Source organism: Spermophilus citellus (genome assembly GCF_964194105.1).
Source record: "Spermophilus citellus genome assembly, chromosome: 1".
NCBI classification, from domain to species: domain Eukaryota; kingdom Metazoa; phylum Chordata; class Mammalia; order Rodentia; family Sciuridae; genus Spermophilus; species Spermophilus citellus.
In genome coordinates this window covers 168,664,524-168,691,886 of record NC_138182.1, presented here as the reverse complement: position 1 = coordinate 168,691,886, position 27,363 = coordinate 168,664,524, and the positions used below count along the sequence as shown (strand labels likewise).

At 34.5% G+C, this 27,363-nt stretch overlaps 1 protein-coding gene across 1 annotated transcript in view; it reads right to left on the bottom strand.

Annotated features, from left to right (window-relative positions):
• HSD17B4 (hydroxysteroid 17-beta dehydrogenase 4) overlaps nt 1-27,363 on the bottom strand; it is a 101,775-nt gene that overhangs the window by 32,175 nt on the left and 42,237 nt on the right. Inside the window, exons 12-17 of the mRNA XM_081281713.1 lie at nt 26,584-26,687; nt 24,857-25,093; nt 22,296-22,347; nt 19,622-19,693; nt 18,393-18,496; nt 6,926-6,991 (exon numbers count right to left, since the gene is read on the bottom strand). Coding sequence (XP_081137839.1) covers nt 6,926-6,991; nt 18,393-18,496; nt 19,622-19,693; nt 22,296-22,347; nt 24,857-25,093; nt 26,584-26,687 — 635 coding nt within the window. The remainder of the gene's footprint in view (nt 1-6,925; nt 6,992-18,392; nt 18,497-19,621; nt 19,694-22,295; nt 22,348-24,856; nt 25,094-26,583; nt 26,688-27,363) is intronic.

The window sequence follows — 27,363 nt, the reverse complement described above, 5'->3', positions numbered from 1 at the left end:
AGGGGAGGGGTGATAGTAGAGGATAGGAAAGGTAGCAGAATACAACAGTCACTAATATGGCAGTATGTAAAATTGTGGATGTGTAACCGATGTGATTCTGCAATCTGTATTTGGGGTAAAAATGGGAGTTCATAACCCACTTGATTCTAATGTATGAAATATGATATGTCAAGAGCTTTGTAATGTTGTGAACAACCAATAAAATAAATAAATAAATAGACCAATAAAAGATGCCATCAGAACCCTACCAACCAAGAAAAGCCTAGGACCAGATGGATACACAGCCGACTTCTATAAGCCTTTAAAGGAAAAACTAATACCAGTATTCTTCAATTTATTTTAGGAAATAGAAACAGAGGGAGCACTTCGAAACTCATTCTATGAGGCCAATATCACCTAATCCCAAAACTGGACAAAGACACATCAAAGAAAGAATACTTCAGACCAATATCTCTAATGAACATACATGCAAAAACTTCTCAATAAAATCCTGGCAAACCAAAAACAAAAACATATCAAAAAGATAATGCACTACGATCAAGTGGGATTCATCCCAGGGATACAAAGTTGGTTCAACATACAGAAATCAATAAATATAATTAATTCATCACACATCAATAGACTTAAAGATAAGAATCAATAGATGCAGAAAAGGCATTCAACAAAATACAGCAATGCTTCAAATTCAAAACACTAGAAAAATTAGAGATAACAGGAACATAGCTCAACATCATAAAGGCTATCTATGCCAAGCCCCAGGCCAACATCATTCTAAATGGAGACAAATTGAAGGCATTCCCTCTATAACCTGGAACAAGACAGGGATGCCCTCTTTCACCACTTCTATTTAACATAGTTCTTAAAACACTGGCCAGAGCAATTAGACAAAAGAAATTAAAGGGATATGGATAGGAAAAGAAGAACTCAAATTAGCACTATATGCTGAGGATATGATTCTATACCCAAAAAATTCCACAAGAAAACTTCTAGAACTAGTAAATGAATTCAGCAAATTAGCAGGATATAAAATCAACACCCATAAGTCAAAGACATTTTTGTATATCAGTGACAAATCCTCTGAAAGGGAAACGAAAACTACACCATTTATCTTTATTTTTATGTGGTGCTGAGAATCGAACCCAGTGCCTCACGCATGCCAGGAGCGTGTGCTACCACTTGAGCCACATCCTCAGCCCTACACCATTTATAACAGCCCCCAGAAAAATAAAATACTTGGAAATCAAATTAACAAAAAAAAAAATGAAAGACATATACAATGAAAACTACAGAACGCTAAAGAAATAAATTTAAAAAGACCTTAGAAGATGGAAAGATCTACCTTGCTCTTGGATAGCCAGAATTAATATTATCAAAATGACCATAATACCAAAAGCACTATATAGATTTGATGCAATTGTAGTCAAAATTTCAATGGCATTCCTCACAGAAATAGAAAAAGCAGTCAGAAAATATATCTGGAAAAATAAGAGACCCCAAATAGCTAAAGCAATCCTTAGCAGGAAGAGTGAAGCAGGTTGCATCACTATACTAGACCTTAAACTATACTACAGAGCAATAGTAACAAAAACAGCATGGTACTGGCACCAAAACAGACTGGTAGACCAATGATACAGAATAAAGAACACAGAGACTAACCCACAAAATTACAATTACCTCATATTAGACAAAGGCACCAAAAACATACATTGGAGAAAAGATAGCCTCTTCAACAAATGGTGCTGGGAAAACTGGAAATCCATATGCAACAAAATGAAATTAAACCCCTATCTCTCACCATGCACAAAACTCAAAGTGGATCAAGGACCTAGGAATAAAACCAAAGACCCTGCATCTAAAAGAAGAAAAAGTAGGCCCTAATCTCCATCATGTTGGATTAGGTCCCAACTTCCTTAATAAGACTCCTATAGCACAAAATTAATAAATGGGATAGATTCAAACTAAAAAGTTTCTTCTCAGCAAAAGAAACTATCTGAAGTGAATAAAGAGCCTACATCTTCGGAGCAAATTTTTAACCCTAACACATCATAGGACTAATCTCTAGGTATATAAAGAATTCAAAAAGCTAAATACCAAAAGACAAATAACCCAATCAATAAATGGGCCAAGAACCTGAACAGACACTTCTCAGAAGATGAGATTAACAAATATATGAAAAAATGTTCAACATCTCTAGCAATTAGAGAAATGCAAATCAAAACTAATATTTCATCTCTCTCCAATCAGAGTGGCAGCTATTAAGAATACAAACAACAATAAGTATTGGCAAGGATGTGGGGGAAAAGGCACACTTATACACTGCTGGTGGGACTGCAACTTGGTGCTGCCAATATGGAAAGCAGTATGGAGATTCTTTGGAAAACTGGGAATGGAACCACCATTTGACTCTGCTGTCCTTCTCCTCGTCTATACCCAAAGGACTTAAAAACAGCATTCCACAGGGACATAGCCACATCAATGTTTATAGCAGCACAACTCACAATAGCTAAATTGTGAAGCCAACCTGATACCCTTCAGTAGATGAATGGATTAAAAAAATGTGAGATGCATATACAATGGAATATTACTCAGCAATAAAAGAAAATAAAATCATGGCATTTGCAGGTAAATGGATGGAGTTGGAGAAGATAATGCTAAGCAAAATTAGCCAACCACCCCGCCCCCCAAAAAAAGCCAAATGTTTTCTCTGATATAAGGAGGCTGATTCATAGTGGGGTGGGGAGGGGGAGCATGGGAGGAATAGAGGAACTCTAGATAGGACAGAGGGGTGGGAGGGTAAAGGAGGGGGCATGAGGTTAGAAATGATGGTGGAATAAGATAGACATCATTTTTCAAAGTATACGTATACAACCAGAGATATGAAAAATTGTGCTTTATATGTGTAATATGAATTGTAATGCATTCTTCTTATATATATAACAAATTAGAATAAAAAATGGAAATCAAGAAAACAAAAAAAATAGTGTAATGCAATTTATTATTTTTATTTTTCTATCTATTCACCAGCTCAGGGTGAAGAGCACTGTATATTAAAAGATTTTCATTGTGTAATAATGTGAATACCAGCAGCAGTAATTATAAAATCAATAATTCATAATAAATATGTCCTCCTTATATAATTACAAAAAAATAGAAGAAAAAAATCATATTTAAAATGAATACTAAATTACAAGGTACCCAAAGGAGAAGATATTCAAATAAAAATGTGATAAGGGTGGAAGAAAGGAAGTGATAGAACCATGAGAATGAAAAGGAGAACAAGAAGGAATTAAAAGGAAAAGAGAAAATGACTGAAAGAAAAAGATCTAACATATACCTGGAGTAGCTGAAGAAAGAAAAAACTGAAAGAAAGCTAATATTTAAAATTACAATCCTTTAAAAGTTCTTAATATACATATTCAGTGAGCAATGAAACCTTCAAACTTTAAAGATAAAGAAAATGTTGAGGACCTCAAAAAACCAAATATCTTCTAACTTGCAGACTGGCATCAGACTTCTCAAAAACAATATTCACAGCAAGGCAGAAATGGAGCAGAATGCTTAAGAAATGAGATTTCATATCCAGCCAAGTGTCATTAAAGAACCTCCTACAGGAGGAGCTTCATCCAACCCAAAAATAACTTAGAAGCATAGACAAATGACTATCATATTGAACCATAAATTAAGATGAAGACAAAGATAGAAAATTATGCAAACAATATATAAATTTTAAATGCACTGAAAAAGTAAAAATGCATTCTTAAAAATGGGGATAATAAAAAGGGAGGAAAAAAGTAAAAATAAGTTATTTCTTATACAAAAAACAAGTGGAAGGGAAAGAACACCAATAGAAAAACTAATAGATTAAATAAGAAAATGAAGCATTCGGGACAGGAAGAAATATATATAGGACTTCTGATTTTCACTGTTATGATGAGTACTTGGAATAGACTTAAGTCTTCCTTTATAAACAACTAGAAAATTATTTTCTTTAAAAAAGGGGCAATAAATGCGGCAGTACTATGATTCTTGACCAAAATACACACACACACACACACACACACACACACACACATTGTAGAGCAAATATATACATGTATATACATACACAAAGGTGTTCTACAATCACCACAGATTTCTCCTCACAGTACTTCCCAGATTACAGCACAAGAAAGAAACCCAAATCGCAAAATGCTGCCACTGAATTAAAGAAATATAGATCAGAATGCTGGGGAGCTAGATTTTGTGTATACTAACGAGGAGGAACTACAAGGAAAAGAACTCCAGGGATGAAACAGTGGTCCCTTGAAGACCATACAGAAAGGCCCTAAAAGATGAGACACTACATGAAGAAAGCTAAGTGGAGAAAATTCAAGGCATCCCAGCCAAAAGCTAGAAGCACAGGCACTAGACTTATAAAAGAAGCCATTTTGGAGGCTTTCAGCCTTGCCATCTCTAAACTACTATTTGTAGCAGAAGGATCACTCAGTCAACCCAAAGAGTCCTGGGAAATAATAAATCAATGTTAAAAAAAAAAAAAGCAGGTAGTAGCTATAACACATATGGTAATTTAGTTCTGCTTTATTTTAGGACTTCTCAATGATTTCTGCTTCTCAATGATTAATTTGTAAATTTTCACCTTCCCAGGATCATTCAAGTGGAGGTAACATGTTGTGACAGGAAGGTGATGGTGCCATAGAGCCTAAAAGTTTAAAGGAGTCTTCTGGAGCTGAACATGGCAGTAAATTCATCTCTTTGAGGTTATAAGACCAGAAGATGTACAATAGTTCTTTTCTTTTAAATACTGAGAATGGGTAGTTCCAAAAACTAACTTCATTTAATAATGATAATTCAAGTATTAGGTATAATAAATAGTATCAGGTTTGTATCTGGGAAAATTATATTTTTTCTAAACCTCAAATGCAAAGTCTTATCTCTTTATTGTTTGGTCTTTCTCGACTACTGTAGTTAAATTTTGTTTATTATAAAAATCTATAAATTCACCTATATTACCATATCAGTATGCAGAATCTCTATTTAAGGCATTATAAATAGAATATTCCAGAAGTAATATGGATGTCAGTTCTTTACTAAGAAACAACTAAAAAGTTATTTGATTAAAAAATACTTAACACAAAGTTTGCTGTAATGGCATATTTTTTTTTTGTTTCCTCCTCCTCAAAGATTTGCCTATCCACAATCATCTTCCACTACCCTCCAATAAATGCTCCAATTTAGTCCTTAAACACACATCATGTTTTCCTCCTCTCCTACACTCTATCATTACTTTTCAAACCCTTTTTTGACAAACTGTGAGGCCTACATCTCTGAGAATATCCACACAACATCCTAGTTCAGCAAGGTCTCATGGTTACTACTAAACCCTTGTGTATATCACTCCCTAATGAGTATCCCTTCTCTGAATGTAACACTTTCTCTACAAATCAAAGTACCGAATTTAACCATTCATTGCTTGAGACAGCTGCCCTAGCTACTACTGACATCTACTTCTGGAGTATCCAAATGTCCTTTCCACTCTATAACAATAAGTGACATTTCTTCTACTTGATTTGTGTTTCCTACAGAACAGATACAGTTTCAGATGGTCCACAAATACTCTGAAATTTATGCAAAGTTTGTTGCAAACTGATTTATGAAAAATTATATTACACAAAATGGTTCAGAAGCACTGTCAAATGAGTGCTCATTATTTATACAAAAAATTAAGAAACTTAGAAACTATCCTTTATCAGCAAAATATTAAATCTTGCTAAAAGCTAATAAAAAGTTCATCATCTGAAAAAGAGAAAATGATAGAAAACCCTCTAGTAACTGTTTAGAAATTCAAACCTAAGAAATTATCCAACTTTTATCTACAGAAAATAACATTTTTATTTCAGTATAACCCAAGAATAATAACAAAGCATGTGTTGGGTTTTCTGAACCTTAAAACCATGAACCATTTTTGTTTTATAATACCCTAACAAATTAATTTCTCTGTTAAACTTTATGTATTACCTGAATTCTTACGGCAAAAGATGGGAAACACTTAAAGGGGGAGAAAAACAATCTAAGGACTTTTCTTTCTTTTATTTAGTGCAGAAAAAAACATAATTCAGATATACCAATCTTAGTTCTTTTTGAAAATATCAGGAAACAAATCCTGCAAAAGTTTTCAAATCAACACATCAAAACCAACAAAAAATAAATGAATATTACAAATAATTTGCTGCTATTACACACTAACAGTATAACTCTAGAGGTTTAAGAATTTTGTTCAATAACTACACTGTTATTCTTGTGATCACATTAAAAAAGAATCTTGAGGTCTCAAAAAGAAAACTTGCTTTTCTCATCTTTATGGTTAACTTCTGTTTCTAAAATAAATCTTATCAGGCCTCCAGAATTTGTGAACTGATAGGGTACTTTACCTCCCCAATCAGAAAACAAATTGGTTATGCCAAATATAAAAAATAAATCATCTACCATACAATGCTTTGTTTTTTCCCTGTCACTTAAAGTTAGCATGAAATCATATGCTTCCAAGCAATGTGGCACAGATTTCTTTCCCAAAAAGGTAAGATTGACTAATACCTGCCTTTCTTAACTCATTTATCCTGCCCTCTAAGGTTTTCATGAAATTTTTCACTATTAAGGTAACCAGTCTCTTTCAGGCAAGTACTGCATTGCCACAAAGCACAATGGTATTTGAGTTGACTAATGAAAAAACTTTTTTTTTTATCTAGTAGAAAAAAAAATCAACAACTAAAATTTATAAAGAATGAATTCCAACCACAGAAAATATACCTTTATTATGTTGAAGACATAGGCAACACTTCTGGATGCAGAGAAGTACAGGGTATCAGAGTTATAAACAAAAAATTGTCATCAGTCAGGTGGATTTATCACTTTTCAAAAATAATCTTACCTGATTAAGTGAGGTGGTATCTCTAAGTACTGCATCAGGAGATCTACTAGGTACGTCGAGAGCTACCTAAAATCAAAAGAGATTATGTTAAATCTTAAATACAAGTTTCATGATTCTCTTTACCTAAACTTGCATTTGATTAACAACCATGTTTCAATATAATAAACTCTGCAAATTAGATAAAGGGGAGTTTTGTATACATTATGTTTAGGAGACTATGATATTTAAAACTGCATACCTCCTAGCTCCATATACATAATTATGTCCCTCAATTGACCCCTTTTAATGTAAGGAATTATATAATCAGATCCATTCTCCAGGTCACAAATAAGAAAAAGTTGAGAACAGTTTTTCCCTTGTAAAAGATGATGACTATAACAATTAGACACAATCAATTTAAATAGATTCAATTTTAAATTCAGTCTTTTAAAATCCTTACATATTTTAATTTGACATCTTAACAAAATCATACATTTTAAACTCAATTACCAAAAAATACTAATTTAATACCAACTTAATGCCAAGACTTAAAAGTACTAATGAAAACATAGTAGCATGTAGAAAGAATCTGAGTACAAATTTATAGCTAATGTAAATCAAAGATTAAAGTCACATTTAATTAACATTAATTCAATTGTAGTCATATAGCTAATACCTACTAATATCTACTTTCCAATAATTTATAAGAGAAACAAATTTTTTGTCTCTAATATGTAAATTTTCTATAATAACATCAGTTTTATTCATTCAGAGTGTTAAAGAATTAGGCTATAAAAATGCCAACCTTACACACAGTCCCAGATTTATGCTAAAAAAATTTTAAAAAATCATGGTGAAAGTGGTTATTTCTAAAAACAAACAAGAGGCTACTACTTTTCAAAGATTACCGTTTCAGTTGCATGCACTCTGCAAGTTTTATTCATGTATTTATTTTCAGTTCATTCTACTAGGTTTTGGAACAGTGCAATTTGGGAACCAGATTTCACTGTTTAGTCATATACATTAAGTAGTCCTGAGCTGTCTAGAAAAACAGCTTATTCTACAAAATGTACCCCTTATTTTACAAAAATCTATTTTAAGCCACAGTCATAAAAATACATGCAAAGAACAAGTAAGATGGACAGTGCTGCCGTAATAGTTCTACTGTTAACAGGAGAGCAACGAGTTGATGGCATATGGCTTCACCATGACATAGCATAAGCTCATATTTTTTATGAAAGAACCAAATGATGCTAGTGAGCAATTTCTATTCAATTATTACAACAATATCTAGAAAAGGGATCTAGCTTACAATACTAGAAACAGTGGAGGCCAAAGGACCATGTGGAAGATTTATCCAGAGTGCTTAAAAGGCAAAAAACAGTCCCCCCATAAACAAAACACTAGTACCCAAGAATCTTATAACTATCAAAATTATATATTTCTAAAATGAGAGCAAAATTTAAAATTTCCTAGATAAACAAGAGCAGAGAATGTATTGCTAGCAGACCTTCATTACTTCATTATTAACCAATTAAAATAAATATATAGGGCTGAAGATGTGGCTAAGTGATAAAGCACTTTCCTTCCCTGTATGAGGCCCTGGGTTTGATCTCCAGCATGCACGCACACACAATTAGAAAAGAGAAACAAATAGTATGTTGTGTTTACTTAATCAAATATAAGCTCAGATTTATACTTTACCCTTTATAACATAATCTCTTCACTAAAAGCTTGAAATTTAAATGGAAGCATGAAATTACACTTCTAAGTTTTTCATTATATGCTGGTACCATGCCCAACCTATATCAGGGTTTTTAACAACTTGTAAGTCACTATCTATAGGTAAGTATAACCCCACATAATCATCATCTGATAGCTGTCCAGGTAATTTTACACATACAAGCAAGAAATGGTCACAAAATTTTAAAATGCAGGCCTAAGACATGGCTTCCCTTGTCTTAGTATTGATCGATATTACTTTTAAAATACACATGTTGAGCTGGGTATACTGGCACATGCTTGTGATCCCAGCAGCTGGGGAGGCTGAGGCAAAAGGATTGTGAGTTCAAAACCAAACTCAGCAACTTAGTCAGGACCTAAGCAATTCAGTGAGACCCTGGGAATGTGGGTCAGTGGTTCAGCATCCCAGAGTTCAATCCCCAGTACCAAAGGAAAAAAATATATGTGTTGATACAATTCACATACAACTCACCCATTTGAAATGTGTGATTCACAGTTGTGCAACCATCACCAGAATCAACTTGACCACATTTTCATCTCCCCTATCTATTACCCTACATCCTTAGCCCCTTTCTGTCCTTAGCTATCTTTGTCTCTAAAGATTGCCTATGCTAAACATTTCATATAAATGGAATTATATAATATATCATTTGCTATCAATCTAAAGAATATTCTTTAATCCTTCTTATAAAGAAGGTCCGCTAGCAATACATTCTCTGCTCTTGTTATCTAGGAAATTTTTTATTTTGCTTTCATTTTAGAAATATAGTTTTGCTAGTTGTAAGTTTCTTTGGTACCAGTGTTTTGTTTTGTTCATGGGGGGACTGTTTTTTGCCTTTTAAGCACTCTGGATATATCTTCCACATGGTCCTTTAGCCTCCACTGTTTCTCAAGAAAAGTCAGTTGCTAATTTTATTGGGGTGCTTTTTAAAGAGATGAGTCATTTTTCTCTCATTATTTTCAAATCATTCTCTGTTCTGGCTTTAAATGTTTTTTCTGATACACAGAATGTGGATCTCTTTGGATTTATAATCCATTTGGAGTTGGTTGAGCTTCCTAGATAGGCAGACTAGTGCTTTAACCAGTCATTACCTCTTATGGCTGCTTTCTCTTTTTCTGGTACACCCATTCTATGACTGTTAGTGTACTTAATGGTGTCCCACATTTTTGAGCCTCTTTTTTTCTCTCTGTTCTTCAGATTCTATAATCACTAATCAAACTGTCTCCTTCAAGCTTTTTGATTCTTTTGTTAGTTCAAATCTACAGTTGGGTCTACAACAGTAAATTTTTCATTTCAGTTATACTTCTAGCTCCAGAATTTCTATTTGGTTCCTTTTTATAATTTGTGTCTATTAATTGATATTCTCTATTTGAGGAGTAATATCATCACTTAAGCTTGGTTTCTTTTAGTCATTTGAACATATTCATGATAGCTGCTTTAAAGTCTGTCTAAGTCCTTTGGAAAAGCTGTTTCTGTTGTCTGGCTTTTTTGTTTGTTTGTTTGTTTTATTGTCATCATCTGTTTTCCTTTCTCCTGCCTATGGGAAACATTCTCCTATTTCTTTCATGTCTTATAATCTTTGGCTGATAACTGTATAGTATAACAACTGGACACTAATCCCCTCCCCTTTCTATGGCTTGTTAGTGTTTAATTCTTTATTTGTGTAGAAATTAGACCACTTTGGTACATCTATTTCCTCCACAGTGTGCAGGCCTGCGTGTGCACACTGTCACCCTGGAATGACAATGATTTTAGTAGGGCTTTCTTCAACTGTCTCTCCCTGATCTCTATGAAACTCTCTGCCTCTTTTTGTATCATCTCCTGCTATTAGGCACCAATAATCGTCAATGGACTCTTCTATTTTCAGAAATATCTTGGGGCACAAATTGTTCCACAATCTAATCCAATTAAATTCAGGCCTCAGCTGAGGTAGTTTTTGAGATCTGTTATGACTGGAGAAGGTCTCTTATCAGCCGTCTATTCTCTCTAGTTACCTTCTAGCTGGGCTACAGTGTAGCTTCCTACTCTCACGATGATACCATCCTTCCTTTGATTGCTCATCACTAAAGCTACCTTGTTTTTGAGGGCATCTTTGTGCTTGAATTTCCAAATATTCATTCCCAAAAGGAGTCAGTTTACATGAGAAGAACTTCAGAGCTCTATTATTATAGTCTTCCACTCCCTTGAGACAAGATGGAAGCAGGGATTAAGACCCAATTCTCTCCCAGGGACACCCTTATGTTACAAGAAGAGCGCTACTGAGAGGCAGTTGCTTTTGGTCTTCTCAGCTTACCTTTCCAAGTGTGGAACTTCTCTATGAGAAAGCTGGGGCAGGCAGAGATTATAATTCAAATGCCACAGATACTCACTATTCCGATCAAAATATTGATTTTCTTGAATAAATATTTCTTCATTTGCTGTACAGCTTTTAGGACTATTTCCAGAAACTAAATGGTTGCTTTCTAATAATTTTCTTACAGGTAGTTGTTTCAATGGCAACTGGATTCAAGAAGCTCCTTATGCCATCATTCCAGAAATCACCTTTCAATACTGCTTTCAGTAATACTTAATATACTACAGTAGAATATTAACTACAGTATAATCTCATTACCAGAGATAACTCGGAGATAAAGGTCAGGTTAAAATAAAAATCCAAATTGTAAAAGATTTTAAGAAAAATGTTTTTAGAGTTTGAGAAATAAATAATAACTAGAATTGTCATACTTAAGAGAAATACATAGTTTATATAATGAGTGAAGATTTTAATCTATACAAGGATCACTTGTGTTAGGTTTTTCTAAAAACTGTTGGTGCTACAAAGATTATATAAGAAAGTAACAGAGGGGCTGGGGATGTGGCTCAAGCGGTAGCGCGCTCGCCTGGCATGCGTGCGGCCCGGGTTCGATCCTCAGCACCACATACCAACAAAGATGTTGTGTCCGCCGAGAACTAAAAAATAAATATTAAAAATTCTCTCTCTCTCACTCTCTCTCCTCTCTCACTCTCTCTTAAAAAAAAAAAAAAGTAACAGATATCCCCATAATTATCTCAGGTGCATTTTTTACCTCAATTGGATTTTTCTAAACATAAAATATGTTATATGTATAATATACAAACACAAATAGCATTTTATATCCAAGAAATATTCTAATTGAAAGAATGTGCTTTACTGAGTCTCTACTCCTTTTGGGAATGAATATTTGTAAAAACATCCTGAGACTGGAGGGACATATGGCAATTTAAAAACAAAATACAAAATTAAAATCCTTAACTACACATCTATTTTGCTTATAAAGCCAGGCCTTGAGAAATCAGACAGAAGATACAGGCAAGATGGAAGAACAGAGGTGCCCTCCAAGTGACTCCACCAGAGGAGAATGAAAGCAACAAACAGAAAGTTGTATTTGAGATTGGTGGGCGAGGGAGAACTCTGGAAATTAAGAAACAAGTGATGGGAAAGCAAAGCAGCACTGAGAAAAAGTCAACCTAGAGAAAAGAGCAAAGTAATGTATAACTTCAAGTCCAGCTGCCTAGCCAGCCTGGATCAGGAACCAGATACTGCCCAGAAAAAGCATGCAATCCCAACCATAATAGGAGACAGGCAGTCCTAAATGCAAGAGAATTTCACAGAGCTTACAAGCTTTAAATCCAGTTTGGGGAACTAGTTGGTATAAAAATGAGTAATCTGCTCTCAAGAAGAAATCCACTTTGGGTACCCACCCCCAACCCCAGAACTTAAGTTATAACAATAGCCATTGCCAAACACCCTCTTAGCTTAGGGACTGACAGCCAGGCCCCTATCCCTACCAGAAACTTTGAGCTTGTATGTACCTCTCTGGGCAGAAGACAACCCCTTCACTGTCTGGCAGTTCAGGACCATGGCTGCCAAAGCCACAAATCTGAGTCCCACCTGCACTTGCCCCACAGGAATTAATAAAATGTTTTTTTTTTCATATTTTTAATTTAAAAAGCAGGATTGGAAAACAAAAATGTTTTTTAAAATTAAAAAAAAAGAAAGATCCTTGGTCATATTTTTAAAAAATTAACAAACTCTAAAAAATAAAACTTTGGGACATCATTAAGCAAACAAATATTCTATTATTTGAATTCCAGAGGGCAGTGGGGACAAGATGGCAGATTAGAATGGGGCAGCATTTCTCCTAACTCAGCCATCCAGACAGAACTCAAACAGTGGGAATACTAGGTCTCCCAAAGACTTACAGTAAAAAATCCTGAGACTGGAGGATAGTCTGCCCTAGTCAAACCAGAGACTATTTGACTAATTAATCAGGTCTAAAAATAAAAAACCTCTCCATGGAGTTTATCAATCATCCACAGAGAGCCAATCCAGAAGCCATCTTTGGACTGAAGCACAGTGGAGCCTATACAAACTGGATACCCAGATCCAAGAATTTGCAGCTAGGTCTATGTAGGCCTATCTAAGCCTAGCAAACCTGTGGAAAGGTTAAAAAAAAAAAGGAAACATTTGCAGGGGTGGGGGACTACACAGGTTAGAGAGTCTAGAAGAGAGCCTAGCTCTCCCCAGGTCCAAGAGACCTGCTGCTACCAAGGAATCCCTAAATAAACTTTTCCTCCTCTACAAATGTGCTGGTTGGGTCTTTTAGTCACTGAAGTGAAAAAGCTGACTAAAACAGAAATTGGCACCAGGAGTGGGACCATTTCTGTGACTTACCTGACCATGTAGTTAATAAGCATTTGGAGATTTTCAGAATTGGCAGGAAAAATTTTGAGATGTTTAGCAGTGCAAGCTGGAAATGCTTTATACTGTTGTAAGGACACATTAATGGTGAATTCTATTAGGAGCTCAGAAAACCAGAATGCCAATAGGACCATGGACAGTGAAGACAGGGCTCGAAAGGGTTGAGAAGAAAAGGAGGACACTAGTGGTAAAAGGACTAAAGGCCATTCATGTTATGTTCTGAGACTTTCTGTGACGGTGATTTTAAAAGTGATGGACTTCTTAATTTGAAGAAATTTCTGGACAACATAGCATTCAAGCGGTAGCATGGATACTGCTGGCAGCTTTTAGCCAAATTTATTGTGACATTCAGGAGCAGAAAGCAGAGCAGAAATATTTGAAAACTTGGACTTGAAAGGCAGGAGTAAAACTGGGGCTAAGGAAGTTGCAGTTGTCAAAGACATTTCTGCTACTAAAGAAATGCTAAAGACTTTGATCAGAGACAATGAGAAAGATGGCTTGAGGGCACCTCAGGAGCTGGCAAGACCACATCCATCTCAGGCTCAAGGGAGTAAAAGTAAAAATACACTGGAGACAAGACCAGTTGAGTACCCTTCTTGAGCAAAGGGACCTAGGAATTTTTTTCAACATGCTCAGTTACCCAAGCACTCAGAATCTTCTGCACCCAGGGTCCCTGGAGGCTTGGCTACTGCTCAAGATGGCTGCAGACCCTGGCATCAACCACATGGTTCTGGTTCTACAGAAATACAGGAAGCTAGAGTTTGGGGGTCATGGAGGCTTCCATGAAGATTTCAAAGGAAGGCCTGGGAGTCCCTGTGGGCAGCCCCTGAGAGAACAAAGCATGGAGATGTGAGGAGGAAGCCAAAGCTGCAGTGAACACTCCAAGATTAAGAAATGCCAGTAACATGGGACATCATCTAGGAAAGCTGCAGGAATCAAGAGAGACAACAGAAAGGCCACTTGGGCTACAACCAACAAGGCCACAGCGGCAGAGCTTCACAAATCATTTGGACAGAATATCACCATGCTATGTGCAACAGATGCCAAATGTGGAGCTACAGGACTTGTTTGCCCAGTTGAATTTCGGTCTTCCTTTGGTCCCATCCCTTTTTTCTGAGAAGTTTCTTCCACCATGATATCCTGCCTCGCCTTAAGCCCTGAAGAATGGAGCCTGCTGTCTATGGACTGAGACCTCTGAAATTGTGAACCCCCAAATAAACTTTTCCTCCTCTACAAATGCATATTTGTACATGGAAATATTTAGTCCATACTTTTATATATTGGAGACTTGTAAATAGCTTTTGGTTTTCACAGGAACTCATGATTCAAGTTTGCTCTGAGTCTTAGAGGAGGCTTTGAACTTGAACTTTTGGGCAGTCCTTGAATTGTTGAGACAGTGGGGACTCTTGGAGATAGACTAAATGTATTTTGCATTGTAAGATGATCACAGGCTTTTGGAGACCAGTGGTGGAATGTTATGGTTTAGATGTGAGGTGTTCCCCAAAAGCTCATGTGTGAGACAATGCAAGAAGATTTAGAGAATAAATGATTGAGTTATGGGAGCTTTCACCCAACCAGTTAATTAATTACCTGATGAGATTAACTGATCAGTAATTGAAGGCAGGCAGGGTGTTGGTTGAGGAGTTATGGGCATGGGGAGGGGCGTGACTTTGGGGTATATATGTGTATTTTTCATGGAGATCTCTCTCTCTACATTTCTGATCATCATGTGAGCTGCTTCCCTCTACCACATTTCCACTGATTTCCTGCCTCACCTTGAGTCCTGAGGAATGGAGCTGTCTGTCTATGGATTGAGACCTCTGAAACTCTGAGCCATCAAATAAAATCTAACTCTACAAATGTCCTAGTTGGGTGTTTTAGACACAGCAGCGAAAAAGCTCACTAAAACAGATGATAACTATCATCATGAACACACATGAATATACAAAACTCACTAGCAGGACAGAAACACAAAAGAGGAGAAACTACATAACAGAAAATTACTAAATCAAAAAAAAACATGATGAGGGCTGAAGTTGTGGCTCAATAGTAGAGTGCTTCCCTAGCACGTCTAAGGCCCCAGGTTCGATCCTCAGCACCATATAAACAAATAAGGATACTGTGACCATCTAAAACTAAAAAATATTTTTTAAAAAATGATGAGAAGTGAAAAGGAACAAAAAATACACAAAACAAGCAGAGTACACAATTAACAAGATGAGAGGAAGAAGTTCATACTTACAAATAATAACCTTGAATATAAAAGGGTTAAATTCACCAATGAAAAGACTTATACTGGCTTAATGAGCTTAAAAAAAAAAGGACCCAATTATATGCTGCTACAGGAAACTCACTTCACTGGTAATTGATAACACATAAATTAAAAGTGAAGGGTTGGGAAAAGATATAAGTGCAGATGGAAACAAAGTGAGCATGTGTAGCTAAATTCATATCAGATACAGCAAACTTTCAATCAAAAACTAAAAAGAAACAAAAAAAATCATTATATACTGATAAAAGGATCAATGTACCAGGAATATATAATGATTACTAATATATATGCACCCCATATGGAACCATCAATCGTGTAAAATAAATATTATTGTATCTAAAAAGAGACAGACTCAGTTACAATAATGGCTGGGAACAACACCTCGCTACCTCAATGGACAGATCACCTAGGCAAAGAAATCAACAAGAAAATATCTGAGTTGAATCATATTATACAGAGCAAATGGTCTTAATACATATTTATAGAACATTTCATCCAACAGCAACAGATATCCATTCTTCTCATCAATACAGAAAATGTTTAGTCAATTCTCAATAAATTTTTAATAATTGATACAATATAATGTAACATCTCAGACCATAACAGAATGAAACTACAAGTAACCAAGAAGAAAAATGGAAAGGAATACAAACACATGGGAGCTAAATAATATGTTCCTAAATAACCAATGAGTAGTTGAAGAAAATAAAAGGGAAATCAAAATATTTCTAAAAACAAAGAAAATAACAGCATATCAAAATCTATGGGATACAGAAAAGCAGTACTTAGAAGTTTACAGTAATAAATCCTTACATCGATATAACAGATCACAAATAACCTAACAATGCACTTCAATAACAGAGAAGAACAAAACAAACCCCAAATTAGAAGAAAACAAATAAAATTGAAACTAAAAAGATAAAAATAATCAATAAAACAAAGTTGTTTTTTAAAAGAATAAACTGACAAATCTTTATCTAGACTAACCAAGAAAAAAGGACCTAAATAAACAAAAGCTTAAATTTAAAACATTACAGCTGATACCACAGAAATATAAAATATCAAAAGAAACCACTATAAACAATTATAAGCTCAAAAGACATATATTCCAGAAGATATAAAGCCTACCAAAATTGAAGAAGAAATGGAAAATCTAAACAGACTAAGAGCTCTACAATGAAAATTAAAAAGCACTAATGAAAGAAATTATAAAGGACACCAAAAAATGGAAAGATATTCGATGTTCACTAATTGGAGAATTATTATTAAAATTAGCATACTACCCAAAACAATCTATAGATTCAATTCAATTCAATTCCAATCAAACTACAAAAATAGAAAAAACAATCTTGAAATCATATGGGACCACAAAAGACAAACAATAACCAAAGCAATTCTGAGCAAAATATACAGTGCCAGAGGCATCTCAATACCTGACTTCAAAACATACTACAAAGCTATAGTAACCAAAACAGCATGGTACTGACAAAACAGACACAGCGACCAATGGAACAGAAAAGAACACATAGAAATTACTCCACATTCATAGAACCAACCAATTTTTGACAGAAGTGCTAAAAACATATAGTGAAGAAAGAGGTCTATTTAAATGTGCTGGCAAGAGTACTTGCCTAGCATGTGTGAGGCACTGGGTTCAATCCTTAGCACCACATAAAAATAAACAAATAAAATAAAGGCATTCTGTCCACCTATAACTATTAAAAAATTTATTTTTAATTTAAAAAAAATAGGCCAAGCATGCTGGAGTAGGCCTGGAATTCCAGAGACTCCAGAGGCTGAAGCAGGAGGTAACAAGTTGGAGGCCAACCTCAGCAAATAAAATTTTTTAAAAAAAGGACTGCAGATGTAGATCAGTGTGCAGCCCTGGGTTAAATTCTCAGTACCAAAAAAAAAAAAAAAAAAAAAAAAAAAAAAAAAAAAAAAACTAAAAATAGAACTACAATATGTTCCAGCAATTCTACTACTGGGTATATAGCCAAAGGAGATGAAAACATACCAAAAAGAAAGCTAAAAATGTGATCAACTACAGTGCCCTTCAGTGGTTGAATGGATAAAGAAAATATGGGAAAGATACAAAAATCTAATATTATTGAGCCAATAAGAATGAAATCCCATCATTTGCAGCCAAATGGATAAAATTGGAAGACATTATGTTAAGGAAAATAAGCCAAACACAGAAAGACAAATACCACATGTTCTTACCCCTGTCTGGAAACTAACAAGTCAATCATATAGAAGAACACAATGAAATTGTGGTTACTTAAAGAATGGGAAAGGCATGGGCTGCAGTTGTGGCTCAGTGGCACGGCGCTTGCCTAGCACGTGTGAGGCACTAGGTTGGATCCCTAGCACCACATAAAAATAGACAAAATAAGGGCATGCTGTCCATCTACAACTACAAAGAATTAAAAAAAAAAAAAAAAAGTGGAAAGGCAGTATAGGGAGGGAGAATGGGAAGAAGTTTATTCAAGGTCAATGAAACAGTGCAGGAATTAGTTCTGGTTCTTCTTTAGCACAGTAGAGTAACTGTAGGTTTAAAATAATCTGATATATTTCAAAATAACTAGAAGAGTATGAAATTTCAAACATATAAAAATAATGAATGTTTGAAGAGATGCAAACACTTATTATCCTGGTTTGATGATTATATAATATCTATATGTGTTGAGTTACTATTATGTACTCATAAAGATATACAAATATGTGTCAATAAAACAAAGCCATTCCTTACCTTGAGTTTTTCTGATGTCCGTTTTCCTCCAAAACCTCCAGAGCCAACCAGAAAGAGAGAGAACTGATTATAGCATATAAGTTCCTTCCCAGAATAAGAATAGACTGTAAATAAAAGGAAAAAAAAAGTCACCAAAAAAACATAACTTATTAACCAAGATGTTCACAATTCCATTAAATTCCAAAAATAAAATCCAATTATGAAAGGGTTCCAAAAGTTACAATGATCTAGCTTGGACTTCAAAGCTCTCATTTGAATGCATTTAAAACCAGTCTCTAAAAGAAAAGTTTCTCAAATCTTTTCTCAACTATGAAATAGCAGTTTTTTTCACTTCCTAAACCTCCCCAACTGCCATTCATATTTTAATTTTTTTTCTATCACAAAAGTTTCAAACAATTCCACTAGAAAATGCAAGTAAACATGTTCAGACTTTCAAACTTTCTGCCAAAGCACTCAAAAGAAGCATAGAATGTAAAAGAGAAACTAAGTGGGAATAACTTAACAATGGATTTTTCATGTAATCCCATGATAAATAAAGGAGCATCTGCATAACCTCTGATATATGACAAAACAAGAAGGCCTATATTCAAAATATCAAGCAATATCAAATGTTCCCCTGTTCTTTAGTCTTTGACAATAAATATTTCTCTTCTACTTGAACTTTAAAATAAATTTCAGGCAATGTGTCTTTAGCATGTTGAACTACTACTATTTCAACATTTATTGAACTACTATATTCTTTTTTCTCACTGAAGATAAAATGTGGCTATGATGTTTAAATATATTACAAGTTCTATAAGCTTAAATGCACAAGCATAGGAATCTGTCTATCATTTAGAAGAATGATACTATGGCCAAATATATTACAAGTTCCAAATAGCTAACACAAGAAAACTATCTATAATGCAGCCTATTAATTGAGAGCTAATATTTATTCTGCCAAAAACATACTCCAGCAAGCATAATTCTCCTCTATGATTTATATTCAAGCCATATTTTTCATAGGCTTTGATTATGTTGTTTTTAAAAAGCCCCACCTTTCCTGGCTCTAGTCCCATTATACTTCCTCCCCCCCCCCCACCTCTTCTCTTTTCTTAAAGAGCTAATCTTGCTTTCTTACAAATGGAAAATAAACACAAACTTATTAATCTATTTCTGTAGTAGGCATTATATTACATATAAAGGTTACCAATTTAACAATATTATTATGAGAACTATAAATGAGTTACCATCCATAAGAATTACTGCGCCAGATCCTTTATCTAGGACATCAGCAACAACTGCTTCACATTTTAATTTTCCTAAAATGAAAAGTAAAATAAATAAGTAGACTATTCTAAAGACCATAAATTATTACATTAAAACATGAAATAACTTTATATAGTTTCTACTGTAATTTCAACAAAACTCAAAAATTATGATTTGAAGTAATATTCCTGAACTCATTAGAAATAAAATTTGACATTAATAATTCATAATGCCTGAATCTCTAAATTTGAAACATTAACACTTCTAATAAATTAGATATTTAAAAAGTTACCACTTCCAATGTCAACGACTCTTCCTGGTCTCTTCTGTCATCCACATTTGTTGAGCACCAATACCATTTATCCCACTCCTTCTCAAATCGCCATTAGTTTTTTTTTAAATTAATTTATTTATTTTAATTAGGTACATATGAACAGCAGAATGCATTTTGATTCATTGTATACTGCAGCACAACTTTACATTTCTACGGTTGTACTCGATGTAGCGTCATCACACCTTTTATTTCCTTCTAATTACTCTAAGACTCCCTATTCTCTCATTTAACTGGTTATGTTCTGATAATCATTATTCAAGAGTGAAATCCTCAGGTTTTTCTTCTTAAAACCTGCTTTTCTCTTTTGTTCTTTATGAAGAAATGGAATGAACCATCCAACTGCCAAACCACAAACTTGAGCATCATCCTTGACTCACAGAAAATAAGCATATGACAAGATTTGAGTATTCATAGATTAGTAGAAGCCAGGTCATACTAAAAACTTCTAACTTCATCCTGATGTCTAGGGATAGTCATTTGGGGTTTCAAATAAGAAAGCAGCAAACACATTTGCATTTTAGAAATATAATTTTGGCTTCAGTGAGGTGGATGGGCCTATGGGAAAAAAACAGCAGAGGTAAAGAGAAATCAGAAGGTGAGAGAACAAAGTTGAAAAATTGGGAGCAGACGTAGACAGAAACAGAAGAATTCTAGATGTATTTAAGATAGAGACTCAAATAATTTGGTAACTATCTGGATGTGATAGATGATTAAAGGAATGTGAAGTATTACAAAGACAAGCCAGAGTAATGCTTCCCAAAATCCAAATCTGTTCATATACTCTCTGGTTTAAAGTCCTTCAGTAGCTACTTATTGCCTTTATAATGAAATTCAAACTTCTTAATCTGACTTTTGGGACCTTCCAAGATCCTTCTTAGCTCTCTACTCTCATAATCTTGCTACTCTCCCCCAACTTTTTTGAACTATTTTCAGTTTCCTTAAACTACCAATGCTTTTTCTTACTTCCAAACCTCTACACATAGTATTTCTCCCTTGGCCTTAAATTATTTTCCAATCTCCTCTTTACAATGTTAAATCCTAATTCAACCTTCAGATCTCAGCTCAGAGTTCATTTCCACCAAGATTTCCCCATCCCCAAGTTAAGTTGCAGGTTAAAGACTTTCCCTTGTGCACTCCTACCATTTATAAGGTATTTTACAATGTTTACAAATGCCTATTGTCTACTAGACAAACTCTAAGCTCTGCAAAAGCAAGGATGACATTTTTTTCCATAGTTACATTACTAACACTTAACAGAACGCCTGGTACATAATGAATACCTAATAAATATTAAAAGTGAATAATTCCAGACAACTGATTCCTTAATCTACCTTTCTTTAGTTTCCAAATTTTCTATTTTGAGTACATATCATTTTATAAATTGGTAAAAATCTAGTTAAAGAATATTTAGGAGTAAAAGGTTCAATGTATACTAACAATTAAACCACAACTACCTGAAATTCTGTTTTGGAAATCTGTCATAATAATTATATTTATTTAATGCTTAACTGTTCAAAAGTAATTTTATGTATACTGAGATTTGATGGTTATATATTCTGTTAGAGAATCAAGGCTGGTAACATTATCAGTCTCACCTTCTGCACGAAATAATGTATTGTTTTGCACTAATAATAGAAGTCATACTGAGAAAGAAATGTCTAATAAAGACATCATATAAAAACATAATAAAGATAAAACTCTTGAACTCAGAGACTCTAGAGACCACTATATGCTGGATAGAACATGTTCTGATTCGTGAAGGAAAATAGTGTTTTTGTCAGGTTTCTTCTGCTCTAACTAATGGTTATGTTTTTACCAAGATGAGGGATAAGTCAGCTAATGATAGTACCACTGCAGTTAACAAATTAGCAAGTAAGAGATGATAACATTAAACATCTGATGCCTGTGACCCCATGCCTCATCAATTGGTATGTTGTATGAATAGACAATCATATAGTAGCCATGCTCTTGGTTTTCTATAGTTTAAAAAGGTTCCAAACCACAAGTATCTTGAATTTTCAGTTTTCACATTTACTAGAAAGTAAACTTTAAAACTATGTAATATCATTTGATCTAGCTATCCCACTTCTTGGTTTATACCAAGAGGACTTAAAATAGGCATATTACATTGATAACAGTCACATCAATGAACAAAGTTTAAAGTAAACAAAATAGATACTAGTTAACGTCAACCTACTCCAGTGGTTTATAAGTACATAGTAATTTCTGATTATGTTTCCCTGGATCACTCCTCTTTAAGACAATGGCACAGTTTGGAATGTTAATTAGAAAATTATGGAATTTGTGGATAAGGTACTCACCTGATCTAGGAAGAGGTTTATATAACTCCAAGTATTGCTCCCCATGAAGAACCTACGTTAAGATGAGCAAAATTTTTATTAGCCAACTGCTTTGTCCCATAGCTTCTGCTCTGGATATTGCTCATCACAAGTGACATTTTATTGTCCACATGCTCCCATCATATCTCTCTCAGTTTGGCTTTTAAGAACTACTTCTTAATCATGTGACTCAGAAATAATCGGTCATCAATCTGAAGATACCCATCACTTTTGGAGCAAAGAGCATACATTTATGCTCTTTCTTGGCATGCACAAATCCTTGTTGACTGATAGTTATAGATTATTTGCCAAAAATGAGACACTAAACTATGCTTTATTCCCAGTGCTTATCACAGTGCCTGGAACATATTAGGTATCCAATAAGTATTCGTTGAGCAAAAGTGAACAAAAGGGCCACTGCTAGTAAAGTAATTTCAGGTCACACATACCAACCAGAAATGACTCAACTAAAACACAAAAAGAAACGTTAAGGCATATTCAAAGGCAAGCACTGTCAATGTCAACATTCCCTTTTTACCATTATTTTATAAATTATCTATGAAGAATAGATACTAAGGGCACTGTATAAATTAATAGCAACAAAGCAAAATAAACCATCTTATGTAGGAAAAGCAAAACTTGATCCTTATACCCAAATCAGTGCACTCCACTGCAGTGGGACAGTCTCCCAGTCCCCAAAATTCAGAAGAAAAAAAAAAAAAGATGGGAAAATAAATGAAGAACTACCTGCCTGACTCTGTCACATAGTCTGATAACTCAAGATTGGGAAGACTGGGATTCAAATTGCAAGGTGGCTATCATTCCTAGTCACAGAATATGACCACTATTTATGATTTCCAATTCTGAGGGGAGAATTTTGAAATATTTGTTTTAATTTTTTGCACTTGTATTATCCAAACAGAAGAACAGTCTGCTGCACCATGGGTGATAACTAAAACAGCAAACTGCCCAGCACATATTTCTGGCCCTCCTCCCAATTTCATCAAATACTCTAATATGTTTCCCGTGTATTCAGAGGAGATACCCATGAGCAATGGGATAATCTTCAACCAAAGTTATAGAAATCTTTTCAGAGCTCTGACTCAAGAACTACTGCTGGGCTCAACCTTAACTTTACTCCAATATTAAAATATATCCTATTTCAAAACTTTCTCATTTTAAGTGTACATTTTATTCATTCTTTCAGTTTCTCTGTATCACTTCTACCTGTGAACACTGCAGGGCCCTAAACTCAGATCTCTTCTCTATTTAAACTCACACATTAGATGATTTTACCTATTCTCAAGTTTTAACATATTACCTATATGCCAAAGATCCTATTTAGACCTTTCCTCCAAACTTTAGATTTACACTCAACTGTCCTTTTTACATCTTCAGTTGAATGTGTAACTTATCCAAAACCAAGTCCTGACTACCTCCACCTTAAAATAAATGTGTACATGTGAGTATAATTATACACAGTAATGTCACATGCAACTACTATATATGTTAAATATATTGCATATTTAATTATACATTGTACTTATTGTAGGGTGAAGAGGGTATAAATCAATTATCTAGAACAAATACCTTCCTCCTAGACTCCTCTTTTTTTCCCCGCCTATCTAGAATTTTTGCTTGGATTACTACAATAGGCTCCTAGTGAGTGATTTCTTAGCTTCTATGCTTGGTTCCCATACAACCTCTTCTCCACACAATAGCATTGAACCTGTGAGTGAATATAGGTGGATTATGGCAATCCTTAAAAGGGTTGCCCTTGGCCTCCCATGTTAAACAGAATATAAGCTGAAATCCTTACAATGACTATAAGGCCTTCTTCTTCTGCCGCCCCTGAATAGAGTGACCCCTTATACACTTTACAGCTATACTGGCCCCTCTGCTGTTCCAAATATAAGCCAAGTATGTACCTACCTCTGGACCTTTTTTCACCTATTCTCCCCCAATACTCTTTTACCAGATAACTATTTGGCTTGCTTCTTGACCTAATATCATGAGATAAGAACTGTCACATATATTTTATAGATAAGGAACTGAAGTCTAGAGAAGTTATTTACCCTTGGTCAAATAGCAAACTAATTCTCCCTCTCTTTTATTCTTCTTGTTTTGCTACCAGGTATTGAACCCAGGGGGCTTAACCACTGAGCCACATCCCCAGCCCTCTTTATATTTTATTTACAGCGTCTCACTAAGTTGCTTAGAGCCTTGCTGAGTTGTTGAGGCTGGCTATGAACTCATGATCCTCCTGCCTTGGCCTCTTGAGAAGATGGGATTACAGGCATACACCATGATGCCCAGCTCTTTTATTCTTAAACACAAAAGTCAAAAAATATGATAAATCTTTATTCCTGAACTAAACATTGTTATAAATTATTGTATAGTTTTATGTACATATACACACACACACATACACATACATATAATATATACAATACAGATACACATATGCATACTGGATGTGACATTTACTGATAACATCTAAAGAAACAGAAGAAAAGTCAAACAAAATTTCTTATTAGGCATACCTGTGCAAAGTTGATTGAAAGCCCAGGAATCTCTGCTAATCCTCCACCCATTATAGATTTCTGAGCTATGATAACTCCAAAGGTAGGCAAACAGGAGAAATCAGAACTTCCTTCATAAACAAATTTCAAATTCTTTGGATCTTTGACAGATGCTCCCACTCCAAGAGCATACATAATTGTTTCCATTTCCGTGTAAGCAGAAGAAAATGAAGGGAGTTTATAGCCAATAGCTCCAGCCTATAGAAAAGTTGAAAAAATTATTTTTTCATTGATATTTTTGTCAAATTTTTGAAATTTTAACTTTTAAAACTATTTTATTTTAAAACTATTAACTGTTTATGTACCTAGCTTTGCCTTTGAACAGATGTTAATCAAATGTCAATGAATTCGATGGAACATAATTATTTCATTATATTTATTCATTATTCATTTCATTACATTTGATATTTTACATAAAAACCAAGTAATGCCTAGAAAAAGACTTCATTTACAGATAAGTACTTTTTTATTGCTTGCTTCTTGCTAACACATATTATGTCTCATTTTGAATTTTCCTGTCTCTGACAGTGGAAACTTTATTAATTCAGCAAATACTGGCTACCAAAATCCAAAAAAGAATGAAATCTGTTATAATTACGGGATAGTGAACTGTTTTACAAAATCAACTGTATAAAATTCATTGTAGGGGCTGGGGCTGGAGCTCTGTGGTAGAGCGTCTGCCTTGCGCAGGTGAGTCACTGGGTTCAATCCTCAACACCACATAAAAATGATAAATCAAGATATTGTGTCCATCTACAACTAAATATTTCCTTTAAAGAATTCACTATAAACAAATGAGCAAATCATAGCGTAATGCTTATAAATTAAATTGCTTAATAACATTTTCAGTTACACTGAGATTTAACCTAAAGTTTCTTTCCAGGAATGTCTTTGGCCTAACTGGATGATAGATTTTTCAATTTACAGATGATATGCCTAACTACTATGTGAAGCACATATTATAAAAAAATGACGTCCAATTTTTCAGTCACTTTTATCCTACAGCAGGAGTCAACAAACAAGGACTAGAAGTTTACAAGGGTTTTTACATTTTCAAAAAGTGGTTAAAAATATATATATATAGGGCTGGGATTGTGGCTCAGTGGTGGAGTGCTCACCTAGCACATGTGAGACCCTGGGCTCGATCCTCAGCACCACATAAAAATGAATAAATAAATAAAGATATTGTGTCCAATTAAACAATAAATATTTTTTTAAAAAAACTTATATAAATAAATAGAACTTGTGGTATAGCTCAGAGGTAGAATGCATGTTTGTGCTTAGCATGCACAAGGCCCTGATTTCAATTGCAGAGCCAAAAGGAAAGAAAAAGAAAAACCAGAATACTATGTGTTAAAAACAGTATGTGGCCTCTAACACTTAAAATATTTGCTCTAACACCTAAAATATTTGCTCTGTCCCCCAAAATTTTGCTGACCCCCTATTTTAAAGTAAAAATCCCAATAACACACTGAGAACACTCTCAGACTTAAAAATTAGATTCCTAGTGTTATCACTATTCTCTATTTTAAAGTATCTATGCCATGTTTCTCTTCATTATTAGGCATAACTTTAGAGACTTAAAGAGAATAACTGCATCTGAAAAAAATAAAAGGGGCAGTGGGGGGAGGAAAAACAAGAGGAGGAGGAAGGAAGGACAAGTTTCAGAGACAACATTCCCCACTTACAAATCCTGAAGTAGCTGTAGATGTTGCATGACTGGTATGATTTATTGAAACTCCTCCTTCTGCATCTATTTTATGTAAAACTTCAATCATACCTGCAACTGATTCTAAAATTAAGAAAAATAAAGAAAATGAAGCTTGGTTTAAAATGTAACTAAAAATGCAACAGTAAGCTAGATAACAGTTGCCAACTACAGAACCTCCTCATTATTCATGAACTGAATATATGATGTTAGACTTTTGTAGGAAAAAACTGTGAAAAACTTTGAAATAGACCAAAAGCATAGCCTAATGTACTCTTCACAGACTCAGAGCTTTTCATTATCTTTCAGCTATTTTATGGTAAAGAAGAATGAGGAGAGGCTGAGGCTGTGGCTCAGTGGCGAAGTGTTTGCTTCGCATGTGTGAGGCCCTGAGTTCGATCCTCAGAACCACATAAAAATAAACAAATAAAATAAAAGTATTGTGTTCAACTAAAAATATTAAAAAAAAAAAAAGAAGAATGAGGAGTGTAGGAGGAAGGTGCTTGTTCTAGATAACTGATTTATACCCTCTTCACCCTGCAATAAGTACAATGTATAATTAAACCCATAAAGTAGGATACATGTTAGCAGATATGTAATCTCTGTCTAGTGGAAAGACAACTGATTTCCCTTCTCACTCTACCATCAACCCTTCCTCTGGGATGGAAGAATGCTAATACCTCCACCCCAGGTCCAAAGATAGTTTTAAAAATTCTTGCCAGGCACAGTGGTACACACCTATAATCCCAGTGAGTTGGAA